The sequence below is a fragment of the Sturnus vulgaris genome, chromosome 3, assembly GCF_052056855.1.
Source record: "Sturnus vulgaris isolate bStuVul1 chromosome 3, bStuVul1.hap1, whole genome shotgun sequence".
Taxonomy (NCBI): Eukaryota; Metazoa; Chordata; class Aves; order Passeriformes; family Sturnidae; genus Sturnus; species Sturnus vulgaris.
The window spans coordinates 113,700,336-113,719,233 of NC_142245.1; the positions used below are offsets into that span (position 1 = coordinate 113,700,336).

The 18,898-nt window shown below is 33.7% G+C and overlaps 1 protein-coding gene across 1 annotated transcript in view; it reads right to left on the reverse strand.

The window, feature by feature from the left end:
* Positions 1-18,898, reverse strand: part of LOC106864224 (protein EFR3 homolog B-like) — a 61,581-nt gene that overhangs the window by 2,835 nt on the left and 39,848 nt on the right. The window contains 3 exon segments of the mRNA XM_088162784.1: positions 5,669-5,797; positions 9,386-9,547; positions 11,784-11,859. Coding sequence (XP_088018910.1) covers positions 5,669-5,797; positions 9,386-9,547; positions 11,784-11,859 — 367 coding nt within the window.

An 18,898-nucleotide genomic window follows, 5' to 3' on the forward strand; every position in this document is an offset into this window, starting at 1 on the left:
TAAATTCCCAATAAAATCCCAATAAAATCCCAATAAAATCTCATAAAACCCCAATAAAATCCGAATAAAATCCCAATAAATTCCCAATAATTCCCAATAAAATCCCAATAAAATCTCAATAAAATCCCAATACAATCTCAATAAATCCCCAATAAAATCCCAATAAATTCCCAATAAAATCTCAATAATTCCCAATAAAATCCCAATAAAATCCCAATAAAATTCCAATAAAATCCCAATAAATTCCCAATAAATTCCCAATAAAATCCCAATAAAACCCCAATAAAATCCAATAAAATCCCAATAAAACCCCAATAAATCCCCAATAAAACCCCAATAAAACCCCAACAAAATCCGAATAAAACCCCAATAAATTCCCACTAACTCCTGCTAGGAACGTCGGATTTTCTCGGGGTTTTTTTATTTTTTGGGGTGATTTGGGGGGAATTTGGGGATTTTGGGGCTGCCCACCTGCTGAGTGTGCTGCAGGAGCTGGGGGATGGCCAGAGCTCAGGGACACATCCCAAAAACCCCAAACAGCCCAAATCCCAAAATACACAAATCCCAATAAAACCCCAATAAAATCCCAATAAAATCCCAATAAAACCCCAATAAAATCCCAATAAAACCCCGATAAAACTCCAATAAAATCCCAATTAATCCAAATAAAATCCCAATAAAACCCCAATAAAATCCCATTAAAATCCCAATAAATCCAAAGAAAATCTCAATAAAATCCCAATGAAATCCCAATGAAACCGCAATAAAATCCCAATAAAATCCCAATAAATTCCCAATAAAATCCCAATAAAATCTCAATAAAATCCCAATAAATTCCCAATAAATTCCCAATAAAATCCCAATAAAATCCCAATAAAATCCCAATAAAACCCCAATAAAATCCCAATAAAACCCCAATAAATTCCCAGTAAAACCCCAATAAATTCCCAAATAATTCCCAATAAAACCCCAATAAATTCCCAATAAATCCCAATAAAAACCCATTAAATTCCCAATAAAATCCCAATAAAACCCCAATAAAATCCCAATAAAACCCCCAATAAAACCCCAATAAATTCCCACTAACTCCTGCTAGGAACGTCGGATTTTCTCGGGTTTTTTTTATTTTTTGGGGGTGATTTGGGGGGAATTTGGGGATTTTGGGGCTGCCCACCTGCTGAGTGTGCTGCAGGAGCTGGGGGATGGCCAGAGCTCAGGGACACATCCCAAAAACCCCAAACAGCCCAAATCCCAAAATACACAAATCCCAATAAAACCCCAATAAAATCCAATAAAACCCCAATAAAATCCCAATAAAACCCCAATAAAATCCCAATAAAATCCCAATAAAATCCCAATAAAATCCCAATAAAACCCCAATAAATTCCCAATAAAATCCCAATTAATCCAAATAAAATCCCAATAAAACCCCAATAAAACCCCAATAAAATCCCAATAAAACCCCAATAAAACCCCAATAAAATCCCAATAAATTCCCAATAAATCACAGTAATATCGCAATAAATTCCCCAATAAAATCCTAATAAAATCTGAATAAAACCCCAATAAAATCCCAATGAAACCGCAATAAAATCCCAATAAATTCCCAATAAAATCCATATAAAATCTCAATAAAATCCCAATAAATTCCCAATAAATCCCCAATAAAACCCCAAGAAAATCCCAATAAATTCCGTAAAATCGCTATAACTCCCGCTAGGAACGTCGGATTTCTCGGGGTTTTTTTTTATTTTTGGGGTGATTTTGGGGAATTTGGGGGATTTTGGGGCTGCCCACCTGCTGCGTGTGCTGCAGGAGCTGGGGGATTGCCAGAGCTCAGGGACACATCCCAAAAACCCCAAACAGCCCAAATCCCAAAATACACAAATCCCAATAAAACCCCAATAAAATCCCAATAAATTCCCAATAAAATCTCAATAAAATCCCAATAAAATCTCAATAAAATCTCCATAAAATCCCAATAAAATCCCAATGAAATCCCAATAAAATCTCAATAAAATCCCAAGAAAATCCCAATAAAATCCCAATAAAATCCGAATAAAATCCAATAAAATCCCAATAAATTCCCGATAAATCACAATAATATCGCAATAAATTCCCAATAAAATCCCAATAAAATCACAATAAAATCTGAATAAAACCCCAATAAAATCCCAATGAAAACCCCAATAAAATCCCAATAAATTCCCAATAAAATCCATATAAAATCTCAATAAAATCCCAATAAATCCCCAATAAATCCCCAACAAAATCCCAATAAACCCCAATAAAATCCCAATAAAACCCCAATAAATTCCCAATAACTCCTGCTAGGAACGTCAGATTTTCTCGGGGGTTTTTTATTTTTTGGGGTGATTTTGGGGGAATTTGGGGATTTTGGGGCTGCCCACCTGCTGAGTGTGCTGCAGGAGCTGGGGGATGGCCAGAGCTCAGGGACACATCCCAAAAACCCCAAACAGCCCAAATCCCAAAATACACAAATCCCAATAAAACCCCAGTAAAATCCCAATAAAATCCCAATAAACCCAATAAAATCCCATAAAACCCCAATAAAATCCCAATAAAATCCCAATAAAACCCCAATAAAATCCCATTAAAATCCAATAAATCCAAATAAAATCTCAATAAAATCCCAATGAAATCCCAATGAAACCGCAATAAAATCCCAATAAAATCCCAATAAATTCCCAATAAAACCCCAATAAAATCCCAATAAAATCCAATAAATTCCCAATAAAATCCCAATAAAACCCCAATAAAATCCCAATAAAATCCCAATAAAATCCCAATAAATCCCACTAAAACCCGATAAAACCCCAATAAAGTCCGAATAAAATCGTATAAATTCCCAATGAAACTGCAATAAAATCGCAGTAAATTCCCAATAAATCACAGTAAAATCCCAATTAATTCCCAATAAAACCCCAATAAATTCCCAATAAATTACCAATAAAATCCAATAAAATCCCAATAAATCCCCAATAAAACCCCAAGAAAATCCCAATAAATCCCCAATAAAACCCCAATAAATTCCCAATAAATTCCCAATAACTCCCGCTAGGAACGTCGGATTTTCTCGGTTTTTTTTTATTTTTTGGGGTGATTTTGGGGGGAATTTTGGGATTTTCTTGGTGCCCACCTGCTGAGTGTGCTGCAGGAGCTGGGGGATGGCCAGAGCTCAGGGACACATCCCAAAAACCCCAAACAGCCCAAATCCCAAAATACACAAATCCCAATAAAACCCCAATAAAATCCCAATAAAATCCCAATAAACCCCAATAAAATCCCAAAAAAATCCCAATAAAATCCCAATAAAATCCCAATAAATTCCCAATAAATCACAGTAATATCGCAATAAATTCCCATAAAATCACAATAAAATCCCAATAAAATCCATTTAAAACCGCAATAAAACCCCAATAAAACCCCAATAAAATCCCAATAAAATCCATATAAAATCTCAATAAAATCCCAATAAAACCCCAATAAATCCCCAATAAAATCCCAATAAATTCCCGATAAAACACAGTAATGTCGCAATAAATTCCCAATAAAATCCCAATAAAATCTGAATAAAACCCCAATAAAATCCCAATGAAACCGCAATAAAATCCCAATAAATTCCCCAATAAAATCCATATAAAATCTCAATAAAATCCCAATAAATCCCCAATAAATCCCCAATAAAACCCCAAGAAAATCCCAAGAAAATCCCAATAAATTCCCAATAAAATCCCAATAAATTCCCAATAAAATCCCAATAAAACCCCAATAAATTCCCAATAAATTCCCAATAAATTCCCAATAACTCCCGCTAGGAACGTCGGATTTTCTCGGTTTTTTTTTTGTTTTTTGGGGTGTTTTTGGGGGAATTTTGGGATTTTCTCGGTGCCCACCTGCTGAGTGTGCTGCAGGAGCTGGGGGATGGCCAGAGCTCAGGGACACATCCAAAAACCCCAAACAGCCCAAATCCCAAAATACACAAATCCCAATAAAACCCCAATAAAACCCCAATAAAATCCCAATAAAACCCCAATAAATTCCCAATAAAATCCCAATAAAATCTCAATAAAATCCCAATGAAATCCCAATAAATTCCCAATAAATCACAGTAATATCGCAATAAAATCCCAATAAAATCCCAATAAATTCCCAATAAAATCCCAATAAAATCTCAATAAAACCCCAATAAAACCTCAATAAAATCCCAATAAAATCCCAATAAAATCTCAATAAAGCCCAATAAATCTCAATAAAATCCCAATAAAATCTCAATAAAATCCCAATAAAATCCAATAAAATCCAATAAAATCCCAATAAAATCCCAATAAAACCCCAATAAATTCCCAATAACTCCCGCTAGGAACGTCGGATTTTCTCGGGTTTTTTTTTTATTTTTTGGGGTGATTTGGGGGGAATTTTGGGATTTTCTCGGTGCCCACCTGCTGAGTGTGCTGCAGGAGCTGGGGGATGGCCAGAGCTCAGGGACACATCCCAAAAACCCCAAACAGCCCAAATCCCAAAATACACAAATCCCAATAAACCCCAATAAAATCCCAATAAAATCCCAATAAAATCCCGATAAAACCCCAATAAAATCCGAATAAATTCCCAATAAAACCCCAATAAAATCCCAATAAATTCCCAATAAATCACAGTAATATGGCAATAAATTCCCAATAAAATCCAAATAAAATCTGGAATAAAACCCCAATAAAATCCCAATGAAACCGCAATAAAATCCAATAAAATCCCAATAAATTCCCAATAAAATCCCAATAAAATCTCAATAAAATCCCAATAAAACCCCTATAAAATCCAAATAAAATCCCAATAAAATCCAATAAAATCCCAATAAAACCCCAATAAAATCCAATAAAATCCCAATAAAGTCCCAATAAAATCCCAATAAAACCCCAATAAAATCCCAATAAAATCCCAATAAAATCCCAATAAAATCCCAACAAAATCTCAATAAAACCCCAATAAAATCCCAATAAATTCCCAATAAATCACAGTAATATCCCAATCAAATCCCAATAAATTCCCCATAAATTCCCAATAACTCCCGCTAGGAACGTCGGATTTTCTCGGGGTTTTTTTTATTTTTTGGGTGATTTTGGGGGAATTTTGGGATTTTCTCGGTGCCCACCTGCTGAGTGTGCTGCAGGAGCTGGGGGATGGCCAGAGCTCAGGGACACATCCAAAAACCCCAAACAGCCCAAATCCCAAAATACACAAATCCCAATAAAACCCCAATAAATTCCCAATAAAATCCCAATAAATTCCCAATAAATTCCCAATAAATTCCCAATAAATCACAGTAATATCGCAATAAATTCCCAATAAAATCCTAATAAAATCTGAATAAAACCCCAATAAAATCCCAATGAAACCGCAATAAAATCCCAATAAATTCCCAATAAAATCCATATAAAATCTCAATAAAATCCCAATAAATCCCCAATAAATTCCCAATAAAACCCCAATAAATTCCCAATAAAACCCCAATAAAATCCCAATAAATTCCCAATAAATTCCCAATAAAATCGCTATAACTCCTGCTAGGAACATCGGATTTTCTCGGGTTTTTTTTTTATTTTTTGGGGTGTTTTTGGGGGAATTTGGGGATTTTGGGGCTGCCCACCTGCTGAGTGTGCTGCAGGAGCTGGGGGATGGCCAGCAGGTGGCCCAGCAGGGCCATGAAGGAGGCGCTCAGGGCCAGCAGGGAGCAGCGATTGGGGCCCGGCAGCGACGGCTCCTCCTGGGCCAGGGCCTGGAAGGTCCCAGAAAAATCCCCAAAAATTCGGATTGGGGAGAGAAAAGAAGGGAAATGAAATTAAAAAATGAATGGGTTTGGGGGAATGGGGAATAGAGAGAAATGAAAGGGTGAAAAATGGGAATTAATTTAAAATAATCGGCAAAAAGAATTTTTTAAAATTCCATTAAATATCCGTAAGAAATTGGGGAAATAATTCCCTGATTAATAAAAAAAAAGATTCCAAAAATAATAAATTGATAATAATAAGGAATAGATTAACAAAAAAAAAATTACCAAAAAAAAAAAGTCAAAAATAATGAAAATTGATAATAATAAGGAATAGATTAACAAAAAAAAATACAAAATAATTTCAAAAAAAAAAAATCGATTAAAAATTCCATTTTAAAAAAATTTCCGTTTTTCCAGAAAAATCCGTGGGGGAATTGTGGGGGAATGGGGAAGGGAAATGGGGAAGGGAGACGAGAAAATGCAAATAAAACGGGAAAAATTTGATTTTTTTTTTTAAATAAATGGATTTGGTGAAATAAGTACAGGAAAAAAAAAGAATTGAAAATAATTTAAAAAAAAAAAATCCGTAAAAAATTGGGAAGATGATTCCAAAAATAATTCCAAAAATAATAAAAAGAACTCCAAAAATAATTCCAAAAATAATAAAAGTAATGATGATTTTTTTAAAAATTAAAAAAAAATTAAAAAAAAAAATTTCAAAAATAACGAAAAAGAATTCCATAAAAAAATTCAATAAAAATTTTCCAGTTTTCCAGAAAAATTCATGGGGAAGTCGGGAAAATTCCTGAAATAATTCCAGAAAAATTCCATTAAAAATAAATTTAAACCCCCCCCCCCCCCCGAAATTAAAAAATAATTTAAATTAAAAAAAAAAAATTCCGAGAATAATTCCAAGAATAATTCCAGAAATAATTTCATTTTAAAAAATCAAAAAAATTTCAAAAATAATTTAAAAAAATAAAAAAATGCGAAAATAATTTAAAAAATAATTCCAAAAATAATTCTAAAAAATTGCAAAAAAAAATTTGAAAATAATTTAATAAAAATTCCATTGAAAATTCCATTTAAAAAAAATTTAAATCCATTAAAAATTCCATTCAAATTCCCCCCCCAAAAAAAGGGATTTTTGGATTGTTAAAAAAAAACATGAAAAAGAACGAAATTTCAAAAGTAATTAATAAAAATAATTAAAATCCCCCCAAAATAAACAAATCTAAAAGTTCCACAAACCCCAAAATAATAATTAAAAAAAAATTAATTAAAATAATTAAATAACTTAAAATAAATGGAAAAAAAATTAAGAAAGCACCCCAAAAAAAAGGAAAAAATTCAATTTTAAAAAAAAATATAAAATAAAAAAATAAAATTAAAAAAAAATCACAAAAATTTTGAACGACCCCATGCAAAAAACCCCAAAATAAAATTAAAAAAAGCATCGAAAAAAACCACGAATAAAAATAAATTTAATAAAATCAAATTTAATTAAAAACCCCCAAGATTAGAAAAAAATCCCCAATCAAAAAAAAAAAAAAACCAAAATAAAAAATAAACTTTCAATTTCATCAAAAGAAATTCCTAAAAAAAAAAATATAAATCAATAAAATTAATCAAAAAAATAATTTAATTAATAAGAAAAAACCCAAGTAAGAAATTCGATAAAAAAATCCAATCGAAAAATCAGATTTACAAAAAAAAACCCCAAATCCCATAAAACCCCGCCCAAAAAATTAAAAAAAAAAAAAATCCCCTAAAAATTCCCAGAATTCCCTTCCTGCGTGACATCCGTGATGACGTCATCACTTCAAAATCCCAATCCCAACAAAATTCCTCCCCGAAAATTCCCCCCAAAAATCACAAAAACCCTAAAAAAATTCCCATAAATCCTCCCAAAAATTCCAAACAATTTCCCAGAATTCCCAGAATTTCCCTTCCTGCAGAATGAGTGTGACCTCAACGATGACGTCATCGCATAAAAACCCCAAATCCCAACAAAACTCCCCCCAAAACCCAAAAAATCACAAAACCCCCTAAAAAACTCCCATAAATCCCCCAAAAAGTCACAAAAATTTAAAAAAAATTTCCCAAAATTCCCAGAATTCCCTTCCTGCAGGGTGAGCGTGACATCAATGATGACGTCATCACGTGAAAACCCCAAATCCCAACAAAACTCCCCCAAAAATCTCAAAACCCCCTAAAAAACTCCCATAAATCCCCCCCAAAAGTCCCCAAAATTTTTCCCAGAATTCCCAGAATTCCCTTCCTGCGGCGTAAGAGTGACCTCAATGATGACGTCATCACCTCAAAATCCCAAATCCCAACAGACGTTCACCCCCCAAAAAAACCCCAAAAAATCACAAAAAACCCTAAAAAATTTCCCATAAATCCTCCCAAAACTCGCAAAAATTTAAAAAAAATTTCCCAGAATTCCCTTCCTGCAGAATGAGCGTGACATCAGTGATGACGTCATCACATAAAAACCCCAAATCCCAACAAAACTCTGCCCAAAATCCCCAAAAAATCACAAAAACCCCTAAAAAATTTCCCATAAATCCTCCCAAAACTCGCAAAAATTTAAAAAAAATTTCCCAGAATTCCCTTCCTGCAGAATGAGCGTGACATCAACGATGACGTCATCACATAAAAAACCCCAAATCCCAACAAAACTCCCCCAAAAAATCCCAAAAATCTCAAAAACTCCTAAAAAAATTCCCATAAATCCTCCCAAAAATTCCAAACAATTTCCCAGAATTCCCAGAATTCCCTTCCTGCAGAATGAGCGTGACCTCACTGATGACGTCATCATCTGCAAACCCCAAATCCCAACAAAACTTCCCCCAAAAATAAAAATCACAAAAACCCCTAAAAACCTCCCATAAATCCTCCCAAAAGTCACAAAAGTTAAAAAAAAAAATTTCCCAGAATTCCCTTCCTGCAGAATGAGCGTGACATCAACGATGACGTCATCACTTGCAAACTCCAAATCACAACAAAACTCCCCCCAAAAATAATTTTAAAAAAATTCACAAAAACCCCTAAAAAAATTTCCCATAAATCCCCCCAAAAATTCCCAAAATTCCCAGAATTCCCTTCCTGCAGGGTGAGCATGAGGTCAGTGATGACGTCATCACTTCACAATCCCAAATCCCAACAAAACTCTGCCCAAAACCCCAAAAAATCACAAAAACCCCTAAAAAATTTCCCATAAATCCTCCCAAAACTCGCAAAAATTTTAAAAAAAATTTCCCAGAATTCCCTTCCTGCAGAGTGAGCGTGACATCAACAATGACGTCATCACTTGCAAACCCCAAATCCAAAAAAACTCCCCCCAAAAATAATTTTAAAAAAATTCACAAAAACCCCTAAAAAAAAAATTCCCGCAAAATCCCCCCCCCCAAAATTTCCACAAATTTCCCACAATTCCCTCCCTGCGGGGCGAGCGTGACCTCAACGATGACGTCATCACGCGAAAACCCCAAATCCCCCCCAAAAAATCACAAAAACCCCAAAAAATCACAAAAAAAACCCCCCAAAATCCCCCAAAAATTCCCATAAAATTTCCCAGGAATTCCCTACCTGCAGGGCGAGGGCGAGGCGCACGAGGTCGGTGATGACGTCATCGGTGGCCAGCTCCAGCCCCAGCAGGGCGAGCAGGCGGAAGAGGGCCCGGAAGTGACGTCGGGAATTGTTGGGTTGCTGAGCCAGCACAAAAAGCAGCCGCAGCAGAGCCGGCCCGTGCTGGGAAATGAGGGAAAATTCGGGAATTTTGGGGGAATTTTTGGGGAAAATTTGGGGTTTTGGGGGTTTTTTTTTTTTTGTGGGATTTTTTAGGGATTTTTGGAGATTTTTGAGGGGTTTTTTGGGATTTTTGGGGGATTTTTGGGATTTTTTTGACGATTTTTGAGGGATTTTTTAGGAATTTTTGGGGATTTTTTTTAGGATTTTTAAGGGATTTTTTAGGAATTTTTGGGGGATTTTTTTGGGATTTTTTTGAGGATTTTTGAGGGATTTTTTAGGGATTTTTGGGGATTTTTTTGAGGATTTTTGAGGGATTTTTTAGGAATTTTTGGGGGATTTCTTGGGATTTCTTTCAGATTTTTTGGGGATGTTTGGGGATTTTTTGAGGATTTTTTGGATTTTTGGGGATTTTTTTTAGATTTTTAAGGGATTTTTTAGGAATTTTTGGGGGATTTTTGGGATTTTTGAGGGATTTTTTTGGATTTTTTTGACGATTTTTGACGATTTTTGGGGATTTTTTGGAGAATTTTTTGGGGGATTTTTAAGAGATTTTTGGGATTTTTTTGACGATTTTTGGGGATTTTTTGGGATTTTTTTGAGGGATTTTTTGGGATTTTTTTTGACGATTTTGGGGGATTTTTAAGGGATTTTTTAGGGGATTTGGGGGATTTTTTGACGATTTTGGGGGATTTTTAGGGATTTTTTTGAGGATTTCTTGGGGGGATTTTTGAGATTTTTGAGGGATTTTTTGGGATTTTTTTGAAGGATTTTTTTGGGATTTTTTTTGACGATTTTTGGGGATTTTTAAAGGATTTTTAGGGGATTTGGGGGATTTTTTTCACGATTTTTGGGGATTTTTGGGGATTTTTTTAGGATTTTTGAGGGATTTTTTAGGAATTTTGGGAGGGATTTTTTGGGATTTTTTGGACGATTTTTGGGGATTTTAGGGATTTTTTGAGGATTTTTTGGGGATTTTGGGGATTTCTTTGAGGATTTCTTGGGGGATTTTGGGGGGATTTTTTGAGATTTTGAGGGATTTTTTGGGATTTTTTTGACGATTTTTGACGATTTTGGGGGATTTTTTGGAGAATTTTTGGGGGGATTTTTAAGAGATTTTTGGGATTTTTTTGACGATTTTTGACGATTTTTGGGGATTTTGGGGGGATTTTCTGGAGAATTTTTTTTGGATTTTTTTTTTATTTTCTTGAGAATTCTTGGGGGATTTTTTTAGGGATTTTTTAGGATTTTTTTGGGATTTTTTGTGGATTTTTTAGGGGATTTTTAGGGATTTTTTGGGTTTTTTAAAGGATTTTGGGGGGGATTTTTTGGCGTTTTTTAAAGGAATTTTTTGGACATTTTGGGGGGATTTTTGAGAATTTTTGAGAATTTTTTTGTGGATTTTTTAGGAGATTTTAAGGCTGATTTTTCGAGGATTTTTCGAGATTTTTTTTAGGATTTTCGAGGAATTTTTTTGAGGATTCTTTGCGGGATTTTGGGGGATTTTTTGGGGATTTTGGGGTTTGTTTGTTGGGTTGCTGAGTCAGCACAAAGAGCAGCCCCCTGCTGGGAAATGAGGGGAATTCGGAATTTTTTGGGAATTTTTGGGGGGAATTTTGGGGATTTTGGGGGGATTTGGGGGATGATGGGAAATCTGGGGTTTTTTGGGGGATTTTTGGGGGGATTTTTTAGGGATTTTTAGGAATTTTTTTGTGGATTTTTGGGGGGATTTTTAGATTTTTGGGGGATTTTTAGATTTTTTGGGGTTTTTTTTTTAGGCATTTTTTGGGATTTTGGGGGGATGTTTTTGGAATTTTGGGGAATTTGGGGATTCTGGAATTCTGGGGATTTTGGGGGGATTTTTTGGGGGATTTTTAGGAATTTTTTTTGAGATTTTTTAGGGATTTTCGAAAGATTTTTTGGGGATTTTTGGAGGATTTCTTCTGGGATTTTTTGATATTTTTTATTTGTAGAGATTTTTTTGGGGGATATTTTAGGAACTTTTAGGGATTTTTTTTGAGGATTTTTGGGAATTTTTGGAGGATTTTTCGGGGGGAATTTGAGGAATTTTAGGGAATTTTTTTTGAGGATTTTTTTGGGGATTTTAATGGATTTTTGGGGCATTTTTTTGTTATTTTGGGGCTTTTTTGGGGGGATTTTTTTGGAGGATTTTTTGGGGATTTTTCCAGGATTTTTCCAGATTTTTGGGGTGATTTTGGTTTTTTTTTTTTTTCCAAACCTTTTTCATGAAGATGGAATCCTGGCGGGAACATTTCTCCATTTTCAGCTTCAGCACCGACACATCCCCCACGGAACTGCGGGAAAATTCCCCCAAAATTCCCCAAAATTCCAGAAAATTCCAGAAAATTCCGGAATTCCGGGATGGGACGGGACCATCCCAGAGCAACCAAGGAAAAAAAATTCCTGAAAAAACTCATCCCCAATCCCAGAATTCCCCAGATTTTCCAAATTTTCCCAAATTTCCCCAAATTTTCCCAAGTTTTCCCAATTTTCCCCAAATTATCCCCAATTTTCCCACTTTTCTCCAATTATTCCAAATTATCCCAAATTTCCCCATTTTTCCCTCAATTTTCCCCAAATTTTCCCAAATTTTCCCCAATTTTCCAAATTATCCAAATTTCCCCAAATTATCCCAAATTTCTCAAAATTTTCCCAAAATTTTCCCAATTTTTCCCAATTTTTCCCAAATTTTCCCCAAATTATCCCAAATTATCCCCATTTTCTCCAATTATTCCAAATTTTCCCAAATTTCCCAACATTTTCCCAGATTTTCCAAAATTTCCCCAAATTTCACCCAAATTATCCCAAATTTTCCAAAGTTTTCCCAAATTTTCCCTCATTTCCCCACATTTCCCCAAATTTTCCCAAATTATCCCAAATTTTCCCCAAATTATCCCAAATTTCCCAATTTTCCCTCAAATTTTCCCAATTTTCCCAAAATTTTCCCAAATTTCCCAAAATTTTCCCCAAATTATCCCCAATTTTTTCCCAAGTTTTCCCAGTTCCCCAAATTATCCCCAATTTTTCCAAGTTTTCCCAAAATTTTCCCCAAATTATCCCCAATTTTCCCCAATTTTCTCCCATTATTCCAAATTTTCCCAAATTCCCAACATTTTCCCAGATTTTCCAAAATTTCCCCAAATTTCACGCAAATTGTCCCAATTTTTCCCAGATTTTCCTCAAATTTTCCCAAATTTCCCAAAATTTTCCCAAGTTTTCCCAAATTTTCCCCAAATTATCCCAAATTTCCAATTTTCCCTCAAATTTTCCCAAATTTCCCAAAATTTTCCCAATTTTTCCCAAATTTCACCCAAATTTTCCCCAATTTTCTCCAATTATTCCAAATTATCCCAAATTCCCAACATTTTCCCAGATTTTCCAAAATTTCCCCAAATTGTCCCAAATTTTCCCAAAACTTTCCCAAATTTCACCCAAATTATCCCAAATTTTCCAAAATTTTCCCAAATTTTCCCTCATTTCCCCACATTTCCCCAAATTTTCCAAATTATCCAAATTTTCCCCAAATTATCCAAATTTCCCAATTTTCCTCAAATTTTCCCAATTTTCCCAAAATTTACCCAAGTTTTCCCAAATTATCCCCAAATTTTCCCCAATTTTCCCCAATTTTCTCCAATTATTCCAAATTATCCCAAATTTCCCAACATTTTCCCAAATTTCAAAAATTTTCCCAATTTTTCCCAATTTTCCCCAAATTTTCCCCAAATTTTCCCCAATTTTTCCCCAATTTTCTCCAATTATTCCAAATTTTCCCAAATTTCCCAACATTTTCCCAGATTTTCCCAAATTTCCCAAATTTCCCAAATTGTCCCAAATTTTCCCTCAAATTTTCCCAAATTTCCCAAAATTTTCCCAATTTTTCCCAATTTTCCCCAAATTTTCCCCAAATTTTCCCCAATTTTCCCCAATTTTCTCCAATTATTCCAAATTATCCCAAATTTCCCAAATTTCCCAAAATTTTCCCAAATTTTCCCAAATTTTCCCCAAATTATCCCCAATTTTCCCCAATTATTCCAAATTTTCCCAAATTCCCAACATTTTCCAGATTTTCCAAAATTTCCCCAAATTTCCCCAAATTGTCCCAAATTTTCCCACAATTTTCCCAAATTTCACCCAAATTATCCCAAATTTCCCAATTTTCCCCTCAAATTTTCCCCAAATTTTCCCAAATTTTCCCCAAATTTTTCCAAATTATCCCAAATTTTCCCCAAATTATCCCAAATTTCCAATTTTCCCTCAAATTTTCCCAAATTTCCCAAAATTTTCCAAGTTTTCCCAAATTATCCCCAAATTTTCCCCAATTTCCCCAAATTTTCCCCAATTTTCCCCACTTTTCCCCAATTATTCCAAATTTTCCCAAATTTCCCAACATTTCCCAGATTTTCCAAAATTTCCCCAAATTGTCCCAAATTTTCCCAAAATTTTCCCAAATTTCACCCAAATTATCCCAAATTTCCAATTTTTCCCTCAAATTTTCCCAAATTTCCCAAAATTTTCCCAATTTTTCCCAAAATTTTCCCAAGTTTTCCCAATTTTTCCCAAATTTTCCCCAAATTTTCCCCAATTTTCCCCAATTTTCTCCAATTATTCCAAATTATCCAAAATTTCCCAACATTTTCCCAATTTTTCCCAATTTTCCCCAAATTTCCCCAAATTGTCCCAAATTTTCCCAAATTTTCCCAAATTTTCCCTCATTTCCCCACATTTCCCCAAATTTTCCCAAATTATCCCAAATTTTCCCAAATTATCCCAAATTTCCCAATTTTCCCTCAAATTTCCCAAATTTCCCAAAATTTTCCCGAATTTCCCAAAATTTTCCCAATTTTTCCCAAAATTTCCCAATTTTTCCCAATTTTCCCCAAATTTTACCCAATTTTACCCAAATTTTTCCAAATCATCCCAAATTTCCCAATTTTCCCTCAAATTTTCCCAAATTTCCCAAAATTTTCCCCAAATTTTCCCCAATTTTCCCCAATTTTCTGCAATTATTCCAAATTTTCCCAAATTTCCCAACATTTTCCCAATTTCCCAAAATTTCCCAATTTTTCCCAAATTTTTCCAAATTATCCAAATTTTCTGAAATTTTCCCATCCAAATTTTCTCAATTTATCCCAAATTTTCCCAAATTTTGTGTCTTGGGCCTGATCTGGAAGAAATTCCTGAAATAATCTGGAAAAAAAAAAATCTGTAAAATTTGTAGAAAAAATTTATGGGGAAAAATAAAATAAAATTTTTTTAAATCTGTGAAAAATCAGGAAAAAATCCATGAAAAATCCCCCCAAAAAATCTTTAAAAATACTTTAAAAAATTCCTAAAACCCCCCAAAAAATCCCTAAAAAAAATCTTTAAAAATCCCCAAAATCCGAAAAAAATCCGAACAAAAATCCGAAAAAATCCCTAAAAATCCCAAAAAAATCCCGAAAATAATCCCAAAGAATCCCTTAAAAAAATATTGAAAAATCACCAAAAATCCCCCAAAAATCCCAAAAAATCCCTAAAAAATCCCCAAAAAATCCCCCAAAAAATCCCCAAAAAAATCCCCCCCAAAATCCCCAAAAAATCCCCCAAAAAATCCGAAAAAAATCCCCAAAAAATCCCCCCAAAATCCCGAACATAATCCCAAAAAATCCTTTAAAAAAATCTTGAAAAATCACAAAAAAAAACCTTAAAAAATTCCGAAAAAATCCCTAAAAAATCCCCAAAAAATCCATATAAAAACCCCAAAAAATCCCCCCAAATCCCAAATTTCATTCCCATTTTTTTTTCCAATCAAATAATTTTTCACTTCACCTTTCGGGGCAGAGTTTGTGTCGGTTGCCGTGGCGGTCGATGAAAAAAATCCCCAAAAAATCCCCAAAAAATCCCCCCCAAAACCTAAAAAATCCCTAAAAAAATCTCTAAAAATCCGCAAAAAAAATCCCTAAAATCTCTAAAAATTTCCAAAAATCCGCAAAAAATCCACAAAAAACCCCAAAAATCCCCCAAAAATCTCTAAAAATCTGCAAAAAAATTCTAAAAAAATCCCAAAAAATCCCCCAAAAAATCTCTAAAAAATCCTAAAAATCCCCTAAAAAATCCTAAAAAAATCTGTAAAATTCTCAAAAAAATCCCCATAAAATCCCCAAAAATCACCAAAAAATCCCTAAAAAAATCTGTAAAAATCCCAAAAAATCCCCCCAAAAATCCCAAAAAAATCCCCAAAACATCCGAAAGAAATCCAAAAAAATCCCCAAAAAATCTCCAAAAAATCCGAAAAAAATCCGAAAAAAATCCGAAAAAAATCCCCAAAAATCCCCAAAAAATCCCCAAAAAATCCCCAAAAAATCCCAAAAAATCCCCAAAAAATCCCCAAAAAATCCGAAAAAAATCCGAAAAAAATCCGAAAAAATCCCCAAAAAATCAAAATAAATCCCTAAAAAATCCCCAAAGAATGACGGAAAAAATCCCAAAAAATCCCTAATAATCCCTAAAAATCCCAAATTTCCTTCCCAACCCCAAACCCCATTTTTTCCCAATCAAATCATTTTTCAATTCACCTTTCGGGGCAGAGTTTGTGCCTGTTGCCGTGGGCGGTCGATGAAAAAAATCCCCCCAAAAATCCCCCAAAAATCCCAAAAAATCCCCAAAAAATCCCCAAAAAATCCCCAAAAAATCCAAAAAAATCTCCAAAAATCCCAAAAAAATCCCCAAAAAATCCGAAAACATCCGAAAGAAATCCAAAAAAAATCCCCAAAAAATCTCCAAAAAATCCCAAAAAAATCCGAAAAAAATCCCAAAAAATCCCGAACATAATCCCAAAAAATCCTAATTAAAAATCTTGAAAAATCACTAAAAAATCCCTAAAAAAATCCGAAAAAATCCCTAAAAAATCCCCAAAAAATCCATATAAAAACCCCAAAAAATCCAATAAATCCCAATTTCATTCCATTTTTTTTTCCAATCAAATAATTTTTCAATTCACCTTTCGGGGCAGAGTTTGTGTCGGTTCCCGTGGCGGTCGATGAAAAAAATCCCCAAAAATCCCAAAAAATCCAAAAAATCCCCCAAAAAAATCTCAAAAAAATCTGTAAAAATCCTCAAAAATCCCCCAAAAAATCTCAAAAAATCCCGAAAATAATCCCAAAAAATCCTTTTAAAAATCTTGAAAAATCACCAAAAAATCCTTTAAAAATCCCAAAAAAATCCCCCAAAAATCCCTAAAAAATCTGTAAAAAATCCGAAAAAAATCCGAAAAAATCCGAAAAATCCCCCCAAAAATCTCAAAAATCCCGAAAATAATCCAAAAAATCTTTAAAAAATCTTGAAAAATCACCAAAAAATCCTTTAAAAATCCCCTAAAAATCCCCAAAAAATCTCAAAAAAATCTGTAAAAATCCTCAAAAAAATCATCAAAAAATCCCAAAAAATCTGTAAAAATCCTCAAAAAATCCTGAAAAATCCCAAAAAATCCCTAAAAAAATCTTGAAAAATCCCCAAAAATCCCAAAAAATCCGAAAAAAAATCCGAAAAAATCCTAAAAATCCCCAAAAAATCCCCCAAAAATCCGAAAAAAATCCAAAAAATCCCCAAAAAATCCCCCAAAAATCCCCAAAAAATCCCCAAAAATCCCCAAAAAATCCCCAAAAAAATCCCTAAATATCCCCAAAAAATCCCAAAAAATCCCTTTAAAATATCAAAAAAATCCCTAAAAAAATCCCTAAAAATCTCTAATATTCTGCAAAAAAATCCCTAAAAAAATCCAAAAAAATCCCAAAAAATCCCCCCAAAAATCCCTAAAAAATCTGTAAAAATCCTCAAAAAATCCCCAAAAAATCCTTTAAAAAATCTTGAAAAATCCCAAAAAATCCTAAAAAAATCTCAAAAAACCCCCAAAAAATCCGAAAAAATCCCCTAAAAAATCCGAAAAACATCCCCAAAAAATCCCGAAAAAAATCCCGAACATAATCCCAAAAAATCCTTTAAAAAATCTCAAAAAATCACCAAAAAATCCCAAAAAATCCCAAAAAATCCCCAAAAAAATCCCGAACATAATCCAAAAAATCCTTAAAAAATCTTGAAAATCCCCAAAAAATCCCCAAAAACCCCAAAAAATCCCCCAAAAATCCCCCAAAATCCCAATAAATCCCAAATTTCATTCCCATTTTTTTTTTCCCAATCAAATCATTTTCACTTCACCTTTCGGGGCAGAGTTTGTGTCGGTTTCCGTGGCGGTTGATGAAAAAAATCCTCCAAAAAATCCCCCAAAAATCCCTAAAAATCTCCCAAAAAATCCCCAAAAAATCCCAAAAAATCCCCAAAAAATCTCAAAAAATCCCCAAAAAATCCCCAAGAAATCCGAAAAAAATCCCAAAAAATTCCCTAAAAAATCCCCCAAAAAATCTCAAAAAATCCGAAAATAATCCCAAAAAATCCTTTAAAAATCTTAAAAAATCACCAAAAAATCCCTAAAATAATCCCAAAAAATCCCAAAAAAAATCCCCAAAAAATCCTTAAAAAATCCCAAAAAATCCCAAAAAATCCCCCAAAAATCCCAAAAAATCCCCAAAAAATCCCCAAAAATCCCAATAAATCCCAAATTTCATTCCCATTTTTTTTTTTTCCCAATCAAATAATTTTTCACTTCACCTTTCGGGCAGAGTTTGTGCCTGTTGCCGTGGCGGTCGATGAAAAAAATCCCCAAAAAATCCCAAAAATCACCAAAAAATCCTTTAAAAATCCAAAAAAATCCCCAAAAATCCCCCAAAAATCCCCAAAAAATCCCGAAAATAATCCAAAAAATCCCTAAAAAAATCCCCAAAAAAATCCCGAAAATAATCCCAAAAAATCCTTTAAAAAATCTTGAAAAATCCCCAAAAAATCCCAAGAAATCCGAAAAAAATCCCAAAAAATCCCCAAAAAAATCCCCCAAAAATCCGGAAAGAATCCCAAAAAATCCTTTAAAAAATCTTGAAAAATCACCAAAAAATCCTTTAAAAATCCAAAAAATCCCCAAAAAATCCCCAAAAATCCCCAAAAAATCCCCAAAAAACCCCAAAAAAATCCCCAAAAATCCCAATAAATCCCAAATTTCATTCCCATTTTTTTTTTTTCCCAATCAAATCATTTTTCACTTCACCTTTCGGGGCAGAGTTTGTGTCGGTTCCCGTGACGGTCGATGAAAAAAATCCCCCAAAAATCCCCCAAAAATCCCCAAAAAATCCCAAAAAATCCCGAAAATAATCCCAAAAAATCCTTTTAAAAATCTTAAAAAATCACCAAAAAATCCCCCAAAAATCCCCAAAAAATCCGAAAAAAATCCAAAAAATCCCAAAAAAA